Source organism: Ovis canadensis, chromosome X (assembly GCF_042477335.2).
Source record: "Ovis canadensis isolate MfBH-ARS-UI-01 breed Bighorn chromosome X, ARS-UI_OviCan_v2, whole genome shotgun sequence".
In the NCBI taxonomy this organism is placed as follows: Eukaryota; Metazoa; Chordata; class Mammalia; order Artiodactyla; family Bovidae; genus Ovis; species Ovis canadensis.
In genome coordinates this window covers 50,817,011-50,830,118 of record NC_091727.1, presented here as the reverse complement: position 1 = coordinate 50,830,118, position 13,108 = coordinate 50,817,011, and the positions used below count along the sequence as shown (strand labels likewise).

General features: G+C 36.3%; 1 protein-coding gene across 3 annotated transcripts in view; it reads left to right on the top strand.

Annotated features, from left to right (window-relative positions):
* The window catches only part of KLF8 (KLF transcription factor 8), a 297,918-nt gene that overhangs the window by 201,763 nt on the left and 83,047 nt on the right, over positions 1–13,108 (top strand). For 2 of the 3 annotated variants that reach the window (XM_070291561.1, XM_070291560.1), the window contains exons 4-6: positions 1,446–2,010; positions 4,886–4,991; positions 5,616–5,752. In XM_070291561.1, the coding sequence (XP_070147662.1) occupies positions 1,500–2,010; positions 4,886–4,991; positions 5,616–5,752 (754 nt within the window). In that variant the 5' untranslated portion in view covers positions 1,446–1,499. Of the gene's footprint in view, positions 1–643; positions 2,011–4,885; positions 4,992–5,615; positions 5,753–13,108 lie in introns of all 3 variants that reach the window. The other variant, XM_070291562.1, reaches the window with a different exon arrangement.

Below are 13,108 nucleotides of genomic sequence, written 5' to 3'. Positions count from 1 at the left end.
TCTTTCCCTGTCTTGCATACAGGGTCATCATTGCCATCTTCCTAAATTCCATATATATGTGTTAGTATACTGTATTGGTGTTTTTCTTTCTGGCTTACTTCACTCTGTATAATCGGCTCCAGTTTCATCCATCTCATCAGAACTGATTCAAATGAATTCTTTTTAACTGCTGAGTAATACTCCATTGTGTATATGTACCACAGCTTTCTTATCCATTCATCTGCTGATGGACATCTAGGTTGTTTCCATGTCCTGGCTATATTTTTAAACTGAGCATATCTTTGACCTTTGAATTCATGGAACTCTTAGAAAAATTGTAATTAGTTTGAGGTTTAATGTTATTTTATTTATTTTATTTTATTACTTTTAAAGCAATGGAGCTTCCCACATGGCACTAGTGGTAAAGAAACCACCTGCAAATGCAGGAGACATGAAAGTCGTGGATTCGATCACTGAGTCAGGAAGATCCCTTGGAGGAGGGCATGGCAACCCATTCCAAATTCTTGTCTGGAGAATCCCCATGGAGAGAGGAGCCTAGTGGGCTACAGCCCATAGGGTCTGAAAGATTTTGACGCAACTAAAGTGAGTTAGCACACAGCCACGCATAAAGTGATCATTTAATTAGTTTTTTTTTTTTTTTAAGCCATGCCACATGGCATGCAGGATCTCAGTTCCCTGACCAGGGATTGAACCCATGCACCCTACATTGGAAGCATGAAGTCATAACCACTGGACTGCCAGGGAAGTCCCTTAATTATTTTCAGATTTAATAGTTGCACAGTAAGATTCTGTATATGATACAATTGACCATACTGCATCATTATTCCCTAAGCATATCATCTGTTGTTATATCTCTGTAGACGTAAATCTCTTTCTTACCATTTCTCTGCCAACAGAACTTCTATTAATTCGCTAAGACCCATCTAAAATATCACTTCCTCTTTGAAACCTTCCCTAATCTTCTAGACAGAATAAATCATTCCCTTTTCTTTTTCTAAAATGCCTTGCTTAAATGTGGGCTGCATCACTTATTATGGTATGACTTTTAAGTTATTCATATTATTCTATCATTATAGTTGGTATGTTAGTATGTACTTCATGGCTATTCCATATTCATTTGTCCCCTCACTGGGCTTAAAACAGTACTTATTATAGTAGATACTCAGATGTGTTGATTCTAATTAATCTTGCAGAATTACTGTAAAGATTAAACGAAATAATATAACTGCCTTAAACAGTGCCTGGTGCTGGTACTCAATAAAGTTTCCCTCCTCTTTCCTCTTCTTTTACTTTTTCCTCTTTTTTCTTTTGCTTCATTTTTCTCGATTCCCTGTATATTCTGCCCATAACAAAATAATAGAGATTTCTTTCTTTCATTGCTTACATGTCTCTTCCTCAGAGTACTAAGACTTTGTACCTCTCATTTGTTTATGTATTTATTTTAGGTCACTGGCCCTGTTCAAATTAGAGATTCCCTTAAGAGAGCAGACAGAGGTAATATGACATCTCCACCACTCCTGGATGCCAACTCCATGAAGAACCCAGCATTGTTAAATGACATCAAGATTGAGCCCCCAGAAGAACTTCTGGCTAATGATTTCAACCTGCCCCAGGTGGAACCAGTTGACCTCTCCTTTCACAAGCCAAAGGCTCCTCTCCAGCCTGCCAGTATGCTGCAATCTCCAATACGTTCTCCCAAGCCACAGCCTGCTTCCCAGACTCTTGTAGTGTCCACTTCAACATCAGACACAGGCAGTTCAGCAAGCATCCGTACTGTTCTGACTCCAAGCTCTATCCTGGCCTCATCTCAGGGCACTGGTGGCCATCAGATCTTACATGTGATTCACACCATCCCCTCAGTCAATCTGCCAAATAAGATGGGTAGCCTGAAGGCCATCCCAGTGGTGGTGCAGTCGCTGCCCATGGTGTATACTACTTTGCCTGCAGATGGGAACCCTGCAGCCATTACAGTCCCACTCATTGGAGGAGATGGCAAAAATGTTGGCTCAGGTGAGCATCAATGTGCCCCTTTGCTGAGACTTACCTACCTCCATCTATTCCCTTTTTGAATATTGTAGCTCCTATTTATTTTGCAATTATTCTTGTATACAGCTTTAAGAGCAACTTTTCATAAATACTGTTTTCATCATGTTTCTTTGATGCTTAAAAATGTACAATGACTCTTTTTAGCCCATGTTTCTCAAACTGTAGTATGCATATCTTTGAGTGAAATACTATATATCTTACTAGAACCTCTATATTATTTGATAGTAATTTAAAATATTTTATTAAAAAGAAAAATATAATATTTGAATAATATTTTAAGATAAGACAGGAATTTCAAAAACACTTTTAAGCTTACTAAGACGGCCACCCTTAGGCAGAGGATATGTTTAGTCTCGTACGCCATTGGGAATGTTTTGGTAGAAAAGTTGAGCAAGTTTCTCGCCTTACATACATACCCAGCCTTACCTCCTTGCCTCTCCCAACACTTTAGCTTTTCTCTTCCTTCCAGGTAAAATATTCTTCTTTGAAATTTTACCATCTCTCCTGTGTTCCACCTCATTTTGCATCTATTATCTTTCCTATTATTTTTTACATGCCTGTATCACAAGTATATGGGCATTCTTCCCAACTAAATTGTAAATTGCTGGAGGGCAAGACTATCTTATGTGACTTTGTGCATCTCCAGAAAGCACAGTGGTAGATAGAAGTTATAACAAATCATCTAATGAACAAACTTGAAATTTTGTCCAGGAGAGAGTTCATATGCTATAATGTTACCTTTTACCTAATTTTTAAAATAAGTTTAGAATTCAGAAAGATATGTTTATCTCCGTTTCACCACTATCCGCCAGCCACCCAGTTCCCTTCCTAGAGGAATATCAAATTTGTAATGGGACACGATGGAAGAAAATTATATAGCCTTTTGAAGTGATTCAAGATATTTAGCTTCACCACATCTATAGAATTACAATCAGTTTTGGATGTTCAGCTTTAAGAATGATTTTGAGAAATTGGATTATAGTCAGAGGAGAAAGATTAAGATGGTGAGAGGACTCAAACTCATGTCAGAGAGGAGCTGATAAATGTTTAGCATGAATTAATAAGACCAAAGGAGAGATATGTGGGTAGAAATGACTAGGAACCAGATTTCAGCTCAATGTAAAAAAAAAAAAAAAAAAAAAAAAAACTTTCTCAGAGTTTTCTACCTTTGAGATTCAATACCCTATTATCACTCCATCACTAAATGTATGTACTGAAGCACATACCAAGCATCAAATTGCTGGGACTTTTTCATGTTCTTTTGAATAAAAATGCTATTATCGACTAGTGGTTCGGAGAAGGCGATGGCACCCCGCTCCAGTACTCTTGCCTGGAAAATCCCATGGACAGAGGAGCCTGGTGGGCTGCAGTCCATGGGGTCGCAGAGTCGGACACGACTGAGCGACTTCACTTTCACTTTTCACTTTCATGCATTGGAGGAGGAAATGGCAACCCACTCCAGTGTTCTTGCCTGGAGAATCCCAGGGACGGGGGAGCCTGGTGGGCTGCTGTCTCTGGGGTCGCACAGAGTCGGACACGACTGAAGCAACTTAGCAGCAACAGCAGCAACATCGACTAGTGGTTGATTGTGGCAATGATAAGTGTTCATAACAATCTTGTTTCTGATATCTCTTAAGGGGGTTAATTAATGGGGAAAATATGATTATCAATTCTCATGTAGAGAGAGAGCCAAATAAAAATGGTAAAATAAAATTTTTTGTGTGAGAATATGATGATATCAAGCCAGTTTGGATGGTTTTGATGAGTTTGGAATTGCCCCATAATAACCATCAGAACCATTTTAAAAAGAATGAATTTTAAAAGTGTTGCAGTTTCAAGCAAAGACCATTAGCACTGCGGTCTCCAAAATGCTATGCTTACACTTTGATTGGGGCATAAAGGGGTGTTGCATAAAATATTTGGAGCATAAGAAGAAAGCATCAAAATTTTTATTTGTATTTTCTTATCCTTTACATGTTATTTTATTTATTTTCTACAATCTACACAAAAGTTTAGGATGTAGGTACATTTAGATCATAAACACACATACACATGCAGAGACACAGACACAGGTGCAAGCTTAAAATGTTTTAGTGAATTATATACAATGTATGGAGATGACTGTGCTAACCAAGTACTCCCCACCCTCAACTATGTTGCCATCCTTAAGTTTCTTCTGTATAGAAATTTTGAACATTTCACTAGATCTGAAAGATGGCTGATGACCTGATTGAGTTTTGGTAGGGATCAGAAACACCAGTGTTTGACAATAAATACTTGAGGGCTTCTGCCAACATAGGTGAAAGGGAAGGGTGGTAATATGTATCAAGCACCTACTCAACACCCATTATGTGTCTCATCTCAATGACTCATTTTCATTTAGGAACACAAAAGCCAAAGGAGATGTTCTCACCTCTGACATGAACCTAGACATTGATCTGAGGACAGCTAGAGAACTATTTAGAGTTTGATTAAACAAACACACATTGAACCTCACTTTTCAGGAGACCCTGTCTTGGGAGCTGGAGATAGAGTTGAATCATACTCAGACCATATCCTAGAGAAACCCACCATCTCACTGTCTTAGAGAAGCTCACTCTAGTGAAAATGCTCCAGAAAGCTCCTTTCTACACTCCCCTCAAAGGAATTTCTGTATCCTGCTATGCTAAAATTTTAAATGTTTTTCTCTTCCTTTCATACAAATATACTTCTTTCATCTTTGCTTTTATTTATTTCTCTATCTTACTGCTACTTCTAATATTGGCCAAACTGGGAATCCTGAAAATGATTAGAGACTCATATATTTGTAGCCCACAATGCTCTTTTTACTTGCTTTTAGTGAAAGTTGAGCCCACCTCTATATCTCCACTGGAGATCCCAAGTGACAATGAAGAGAATGCAATTGAGAGTGGATCCTTACAGGGTATTCAAGGACTACAGCAAGAGTAAGTACTTTTATCTCTACTTCAGGTTGTTCTCTGTATATATGTGTGTGTCTGTGATAGAAGTGGAACAAATTCTTAGACACAGTAGTAAGAATTTGAGGACAAAAAAATATAGATAAACTGCCTTGTCAGTGAAGGTATGAGCTTGTATGCACGCATGTGCATGGACATGGATGTTATGTCACAGTAATGTTCTAATTGTAGATCATTGATTTTTACCCTTGAAAAATCTACAAATTTCCTATCGAGTACAATTGCATTCTGTTTCTTTCTGTAAGTTTAAAGGAACCTTATCATTGGCTAGCATTTTAGCAACCGTGTCGGATGAAAAACACATTTCTTTAAACCTAGGAATGAGGCTTATTAGAATGAAATGCTCACAGCTTGGGAACAGAAACCACCCAAAGAAATATCACCACCTCCTGGGACCTACATTTACTCAGCATAATGGCCTAGTTGAGGGAATTGCTTGAACTATTTCAATTATTCCTTCTGGGAGGCAGGACTGATATTAAATTTGCATAAATTAAACGCATGTAAGAGGGGATCCCATTATACGTAAGTTCATTTATTAGCCTCCACTTTAAAATCATTATTTGGCCCTATCTCTCTTTCTTTGCTCAGACCAGCAGCAATGACACAAATGCAAGAAGAGTCCCTTGACTTGAAGAGAAGACGGATTCACCAATGTGACTTCGCAGGATGCAGCAAAGTGTACACCAAAAGCTCTCACCTGAAAGCCCACCGCAGAATCCATACAGGTCTGCCCACCTCTACCCTAACTACCCCCTGCCACATGCACACCAAATCTCTGAGAGAAAGGAAGAGAAGAAAGTCCTGAAGCAAAGTTTGATCTATTTATATTTGTGGGCACAGGTTCCATTCATGGCTTTTACCCCTATGTCTTGTTTCTACTCTACAGTAGCTGTCATGAAACCAGCCTAAGAAAACATAAACCTGGTGTCTTCTGAATAGTTAAGATCCCCATTGAGCCCTTGTAGGTCTTTCTAATCGGGAAGTCTTAACATTTATGCAAAGATAAAGGCAGATAAGATTCCCTCCCTTGTGACCATTCCCACAAGTTTTACTGAGTAGTGAAAAGCACAGTGAAATTAAAGCAGGCTTTTTGAGCTCAGTACCATCCACCAACCTATAACATACCTTTGTTCTCATTGGAAAAAAGGTGCAGAATAAGTAAAGCAGACCTTGGGGGCTGAGAGTTGAGGCTAAGGGGGTGAGCAAATGGTCCCATTTGAAGAACTATCACTCAACTCTAAATAAGTATTACCAAATCTCCCAAATTAAAAATTTAAGATTTTTTATGTGAAACATCCTAGATTTCAATTTTGTCTTCTAATTAAATGAATTTTATAATACCATACATTCAAAGAAACCTGCCTGTGGGCCAGAAGTAGCTTTTCAGTTATCAGTTTGTATCCTCTTCTTGAAAACTCCTCATCCCTAATCATCTCCAGCTCAGAAGTGAGACTTGGACACTCTGGACAAGGAAGGGACCCTCTTTTCTTGTAAATATATACTGTATTACAGTTTGTATAGGAGAGCCTAGCCTTAGTTGATGTGCCCTAAGGCTATTAATAGGTGACTAATTGTCCCAATATTTCTATAACACTCTTATTTGTTGATGTTTTGTTTGCTTCTCCTCTACCTCAGATGAAGGCTGATTCTATTGAATATGTATATTATGTGTAAGTATTTGAATTTTCAACATGTAAAAGTAGATGTTAATAGTTTACTGGACTCCTAACATCAACACTTGTTTTAGTATATAGCCAAATTTGTTTTTTTCACCCCTACCTACTTCCCGCTATAAAATTTCAGGCATCATATTATCTGAATCATAAATACTTCAGAATATATATTTAAAAGGCAAAGATGTTTAAAAATAAGCACAACATTACTAGCACACAGAAAATTTCCTTAATATCAAATTTCCACAATTGTCTAATAAGTATTTTTTTTAAGTTTGTTCAGATTTTGATCTAAACAAGGCTCATATGTTGACTAGCATAATCAATATGAGGAGCCAGCTATGCTTAAGTAAAGATTGTTCTTGATTAGAAAACAAAAACTCTGAGATAGAAATAAGCTTGCCCTGTTCTAATAACTGACAGATATCCAGCATAGCTAGTCATATTGGGGGTAGTAGTTAGCGGGGAAGTACAAGAGTAGAAAGGGAAAGACCACTTAAGGAAGGCTACTGTAGTGATGCAGGCAAAATGAGAGCCTGACTAGAATGTTAGGAGTAAATGTGGAGAGAAGGAAGTACGTTGATGAGTGAGGGGACGCTAATGACTCTCAGATTTCTGTTTTGGATTACTGGATATTTACAAGAATAGAAAGTTTGCCAAAATAACATATTTAGTAAGTAGGAAAAGCCCTCTGGAACCCAACCTTGGTAGGCAACCTGGGTATATATATATTTTTTTCTGTTGCTGATATTCCACAAGTTCTTTGGAAGAGGCAGCTGAAGAAATGCCTTATTTATTGCCCTCCAAAGACTGGACTTCATTGCAAGGAGTTCCAGATATCTACTTGTCTCTGGTAGATATTCTCAGCAGAGAGCCATAAGGCTCTTATTTATCCGGATCTCTAGTATTCAATGCAGCCCTTCATCTCCTCCAAGCTTACAGTCATACAAAGCAAGAAATATAGATACAACAATTTCCATTAAATATACAGTTAAGTCCCAGGTTTTCTTAAATTATTTATTTTTAATTGAAGGATAATTACAATATTGTGTTGGTTTCTGCCATACATCAGCATAGATCAGCCATAGGTATATATATGTTCCCTCCCTCTTGATACTCCTTTACATCTCCCACCCCATCCCGGTCCTCTAGGTTGGCACAGAGCCCTGGTTTGAGTTCCTAGGTCATAAAGCAAATTCCCACTGGCTGTCTATTTCATATATGGTAGTGTATATGTTTCCATGCTACTCTCTCTATTCATCCCACCCTCTCCTTCATACCCCTCCCTGTGTCCATAAGTCTGTTCTCTATGTCTGCATCTCCACTGCTACCCTGAAAATAGGTTTATCAGTACCATGTTTCCAGATTCAATATATATGTATTAATATATGATATTCACTCTGTGTAATAGGCTTGAGGTTCATCAACCTCATTAGCACTGACTCAAATGTATTCTTTTTATGGCTGAGTAATATTCCATCATATATATGTACCACAGCTTCTTCATCTATTCATCTGTCAATGGACATCTAGGTTTTGTACATGTCCTGGTTATTGTAAATAGTGCTGCAATGAGCACTGGGGTACATATCTCTTTTTCAGTTATGGTTTTCTCAGGATATAAGCCCAGTAGTGTGTTTTTAGGGTTATATGGTAGTTTTATTCCTAGTTTATAAAGGAATCTCAATATTGTTCTCCACAGTAGCTGTATCAGTTTTATTCTCACCAACAATGTGAGAGGGTTGTCCTTTAATCCATCTGCCGTGAACATTTATTGTTTGTAGATTTTTTTGATGATAACCATTCTGACTGGTGTGAGGTGATATCTCATTGTAGTTTTGATTTGCATTTCTCTAATAATGAGTGATGTTGAGCATCTTTTCATGTGTTTGTTAGCTATCTGTATATCTTCTTTGGAGGAATGTCCATTTAGGTCTTTTACCCACTATTTGACTAAGCAGTTTGTTTTTCTGGTATTGAATAGTATGAACTGCTTATATATTTTGGAAATTAATCTTTTGTCTGTTGTTTCATTTGCTATTATTTTCTCCCATTCTGAGGGCTGCCTTTTCACTTTGTTTATAGTTTCCTTTACTGTGAAAAAGCTTTTAAGTTTAATTAAGTCACACGTGTTTATTTTTGTTTTTATTTCCATTACTCTAGGAGGTGGGTCATAGAGGATCTTCTTGTGATTTATGAAATACAATGTTCTGCCTATGTTTTCCTCCAAGAGATTTATAGTTTCTGGTCTTACATTTAGGTCTTTAATCCATTTTGAGTTTATCTTTGTATATGGTGTTAGGAAGTATTCTAATTTCATTCTTTTCCATGTAACTGTCCAGTTTTCCCAGCACCACCTATTGAAGAGACTATCTTTAACCCACTGTACATTCTTTTTTTTAAATTATGTAATTGGAGGAAAATTATTTTATAATATTTTGATGGGTTTTGCCATACATCAACATGAATTGGCCATAGTTATACATATGTCCCCCCTATCCTAAACTTTCTTCCCAGCTCCCTCCCCACCCTGTCCCTCTGGGTTGCCCTAGAACACTAGCTTTAGGTGCCCTGCTTCATGCATTGAACTTGTACTAGCCATCTGTTTTACATAAGGTAATGTAAATGTTTCAATGCTATTTATTGTCTCAAATCATCCCACCCTCAACTTCTCCCACTGAATCCAAAAACCTGTACTTTTCATCTGTGTCTCCTTTCCTGTCCTGCATGTAGGATCATTTGTATTGTCTTTCTATATATATATATATATATATATATATATATATATATATATATATATATATATATATCTGTCTTTCTAAATTTAATAAGCTTCAGCTTCATCCACCTCATTAGAACTGACTCAAATGCATTACTTTTTATATTAACATTCAATTGTGTATATGTACCAGATTCCTTATCCATTCATCTGCCTATGGATATCTAAGTTGCTTCCATGTCTTAGCAATTGTAAATAGTGCTGTAATGAACATTGGGGCACATGTGTCTCTTTCAATTCTGGTTTCCTCAGTGGGATTGCTGGTTCATACAGCAGTTCTAGTCTCAGTTTTTTAAGGAATCTCCACACTGTTCTCCATAGTGGCTGTACCAGTTTGCATTCCCACCAACAGCATAAGTGGGTTCTCTTTTCCCCACACCCTCTTCAGCATTTATTTTTCGTAGACTCTTTTTAACTTAATTTTTTTGATGATGGCCATTCTGACTGGCATCAAATAATACTCATTGTGGTTTTGATTTGCATTTCTCTAATAATGAGTGATGTTGAGTATCTTTTCATGTGTTTATTAGCCATCTGTATGTCTCCTTTGGATAAAGGTCTGTTTAGGTCTTTTCCCCATTTTTTGATTGAATTGTTTGTTTTTCTGGTATTGAGCTGCATGAGCTGCTTTTATATTTTAGAGATTATTTTTTTTTCAGTTGTTTCATTTGCTATTATTTTCTCCCATTCTGAGGGCAGTCTTTTCACCATGCATATAGTTTCCTTCATTGTGCAAAAGCTTTTAAGTTTGATTAGGTCCCATTTTTTACTATTTTTAAAAATTTCCATTTCTCTGGGAGTTGGGTCATAGAGGATCTTGCTGTGATTTATGTCAGAGAGTGTTCTGCCTATATTTTCCTCTAAGATATTTATAGTTTCTGGTCTTACATTTAGATATTTAATCCATTTTGAGTTTATTTTTCTGTACGGTATCAGAAAGTGTTCTAATTTCATTCTTTTACACGTATTTGACCAATTTTCCCAGCACCACTTGATGATGGTATTTTCTCCATTGTATAGTTTTGCTTCCTTTGTCAAAGATAAGATATCCAAAAAAAAAAAAGATAACATATTCATAGGTTCGTGGATTTATCACTAGACGTTCTATTTTATTCCATTTATTCTATATTTTTGTCTTTGTGCTAGTACCATACTCTCCTGATGACTGTAGCTTTGTAGTATATTCTGAAATCAGGAAGGTTGATTTCTCGACTTCCATTCTTCTTTCAGAAGATTGTTTTGGCTATGCAAGGTCTTTTGTATTTCCATGCAAATTGTGAAATTATTTGTTCCAGTTCTGTGAAAAATACCATTGGTAGTTTGATAGGGATTGCATTGAATCTATAGATTACTTTATGTAGCACACTCATTTTCACTGTATTTATTCTTCCAATCCACAAACATAGTATATTTCCCCATATATTTCTGTCATCTTTTATTTCTTTCATCAATGTTTTATGGTTTTCTATCTATAGGTTTTTTGTTTCCTTAGGTAAATTTATTCATAAGTATTTTATTCTTTTCATTGCCATGGTGAATGAAATATTTTCCATAATAATCTCTTTCTGATTTTCCATTGTTAGTAAATAGAAATGCAAGGGGTTTCTGTGTATTAATTTTATATTCTGTGACTTTACTATATTCATTGATTAGCTCTAGAAATTTTCTGGTGGCCTCTTTCTTCTATGTAGAGGATCATGTCATCTACAAACGGTGAGTGTCTTACTTCTTTGTTTCCAATCTGGTTTCCTTTTATTTCTTTTTCATCTCTGTTTGTTCTGGCTAGGACTTCCAAAGCTATGTTGAATAGTAGTGGTGAGAGTGGGCACCCTTGTCTTGTTCCTGATTTTAGAGGAAATGCTTTCAAGCTTTTGCCATTGAAAATAACATTTTTTTGTTTTTTTTTTTTTGTTGTTGTTGTTGCTTGTTTTGGGGGGGGTTGTCAAATATGACTTTTAATCTGTTGAGATGTGTTCCTTCTGTGCCTACTTTCTGGAGAGTTTTCATCATAAATGGGTGTTTAATTTGGTCAAAGACTTCCTCTGTGTCTATTGGAATAATCATATGCTTTTTATCTTTCAATTTGTTATATGGTATATCACATTGATTTGTGTTTACTGAAGAATCCTTGAATGCCTGGAATAAAGCCCACTCGGATCATGATGTGTCCTCTTTTTAATATGTTGTTGGATTCTGTTTGCTAGAATTTTGTTGAGGATTTGTTCATCTATGTACATCAGTGATATTGGCTTGTAACTGTCTTTTTTGTAATATCATTGTCTGGTTTTGGTATCAGAGTGATGATGGCCTCATAGTTCAGAAGTTTTCCTTCCTTTGCAATTTTCTGGAAGGAAAACAAGTTTCAGCAGGAAACATGTTAGTTCTTCAAATTTTTGGTAGAATTCACCAGTGAAGCCATCTGAGCCTGGGCTTTTGTTTGTTAGATCTTTTTTATAGTTTTGATTTCCATGTTTGTGATTGGTCTCTTCGTATTTTCTATTTCTTCCTGGTCCATTTATGGAAGGTTATACCTTTCTCTGAATGTGTCCTTTTCTTCCAAGTTGGCCATTTTATTGGCATATAGTTGATCATAGTAGTCTCTAATGATCATTTGTATTTCTATGTTGTTTGTTGTAATTTCTCCATTTCCATTTCTAACTTTATTAATTTAAGTCTTTTTTTCTTGATGAGTCTGTCTAATGATTTGTCTATTTATCTTCTCAAAAAACCTACTGTTAGTTTTATTGATCTTTGCTATAGTCTCCTCTATTTCTTTTTCATTTATTTCTGCTATTTTTTAAAATGATTTCTTTCCTTCTATGAACTTTGGAGGTTTTTGGGGGGTTCTTTTTCTAGTTGCTTCAAGTTTAAGATTAGTTTGTTTATTTGATGTTTCTCTTATTTCTTCAGGTAGGCTTATATTGCTATGAACTTTCATCTTAGCACTGATTTTAATGAATCCCAGAGGTTTGGGGTTGTCGTGTTTTCATTATCATTTGTTTCTAGGCATATTTTGATTTATGTTTTGATTTCTTCAGTGATCTGTTGGTTATTCAGAAGCCTGTTGTTTAGCCTGCATGTGTTTGTGTTTTTTTATAATTTCTTTCCTGTAGTTGATATCTAATCTTATAGCATTGTGATCAGAACAGATACTTGAAATGATATCAATATTTTTTTTTCAATTTACCTAGGCTTCATTTGTGGTCCAGAATGTGATATATCCTGGAGAATGTTCCATGTGCACTTGAGAAAAATGGTGAAATCCATTGTTTTGGAGTGCAATGCCCTGTAGATATCAACTATGTCCAACTGGTCTAATGTATCATTTGAAGCTTGTTTTTCCTTGGTGATTTTCTGTTTGGATAATCTGTCCATTAATGTGATGAAGTATTAACGCCCCCCACTATTACTGTGTTACTGTCACGTTTCCCCTAATAGTTGTTACCTGTCCAGTTTCCCCAGCAGAACTAATTGAAGAGACTATCTTTGTGCTATTGTATATTTTTGCCTCCTTTATCATAAATAAGTTATATACCTGTGCGTGGGTTTGTCTCTGGACTTACTACCTTGTTCCATTGGTCTATATTTCTGTTTTTGTTCCAATACCACACTTTTTTGAGGACTGTAAC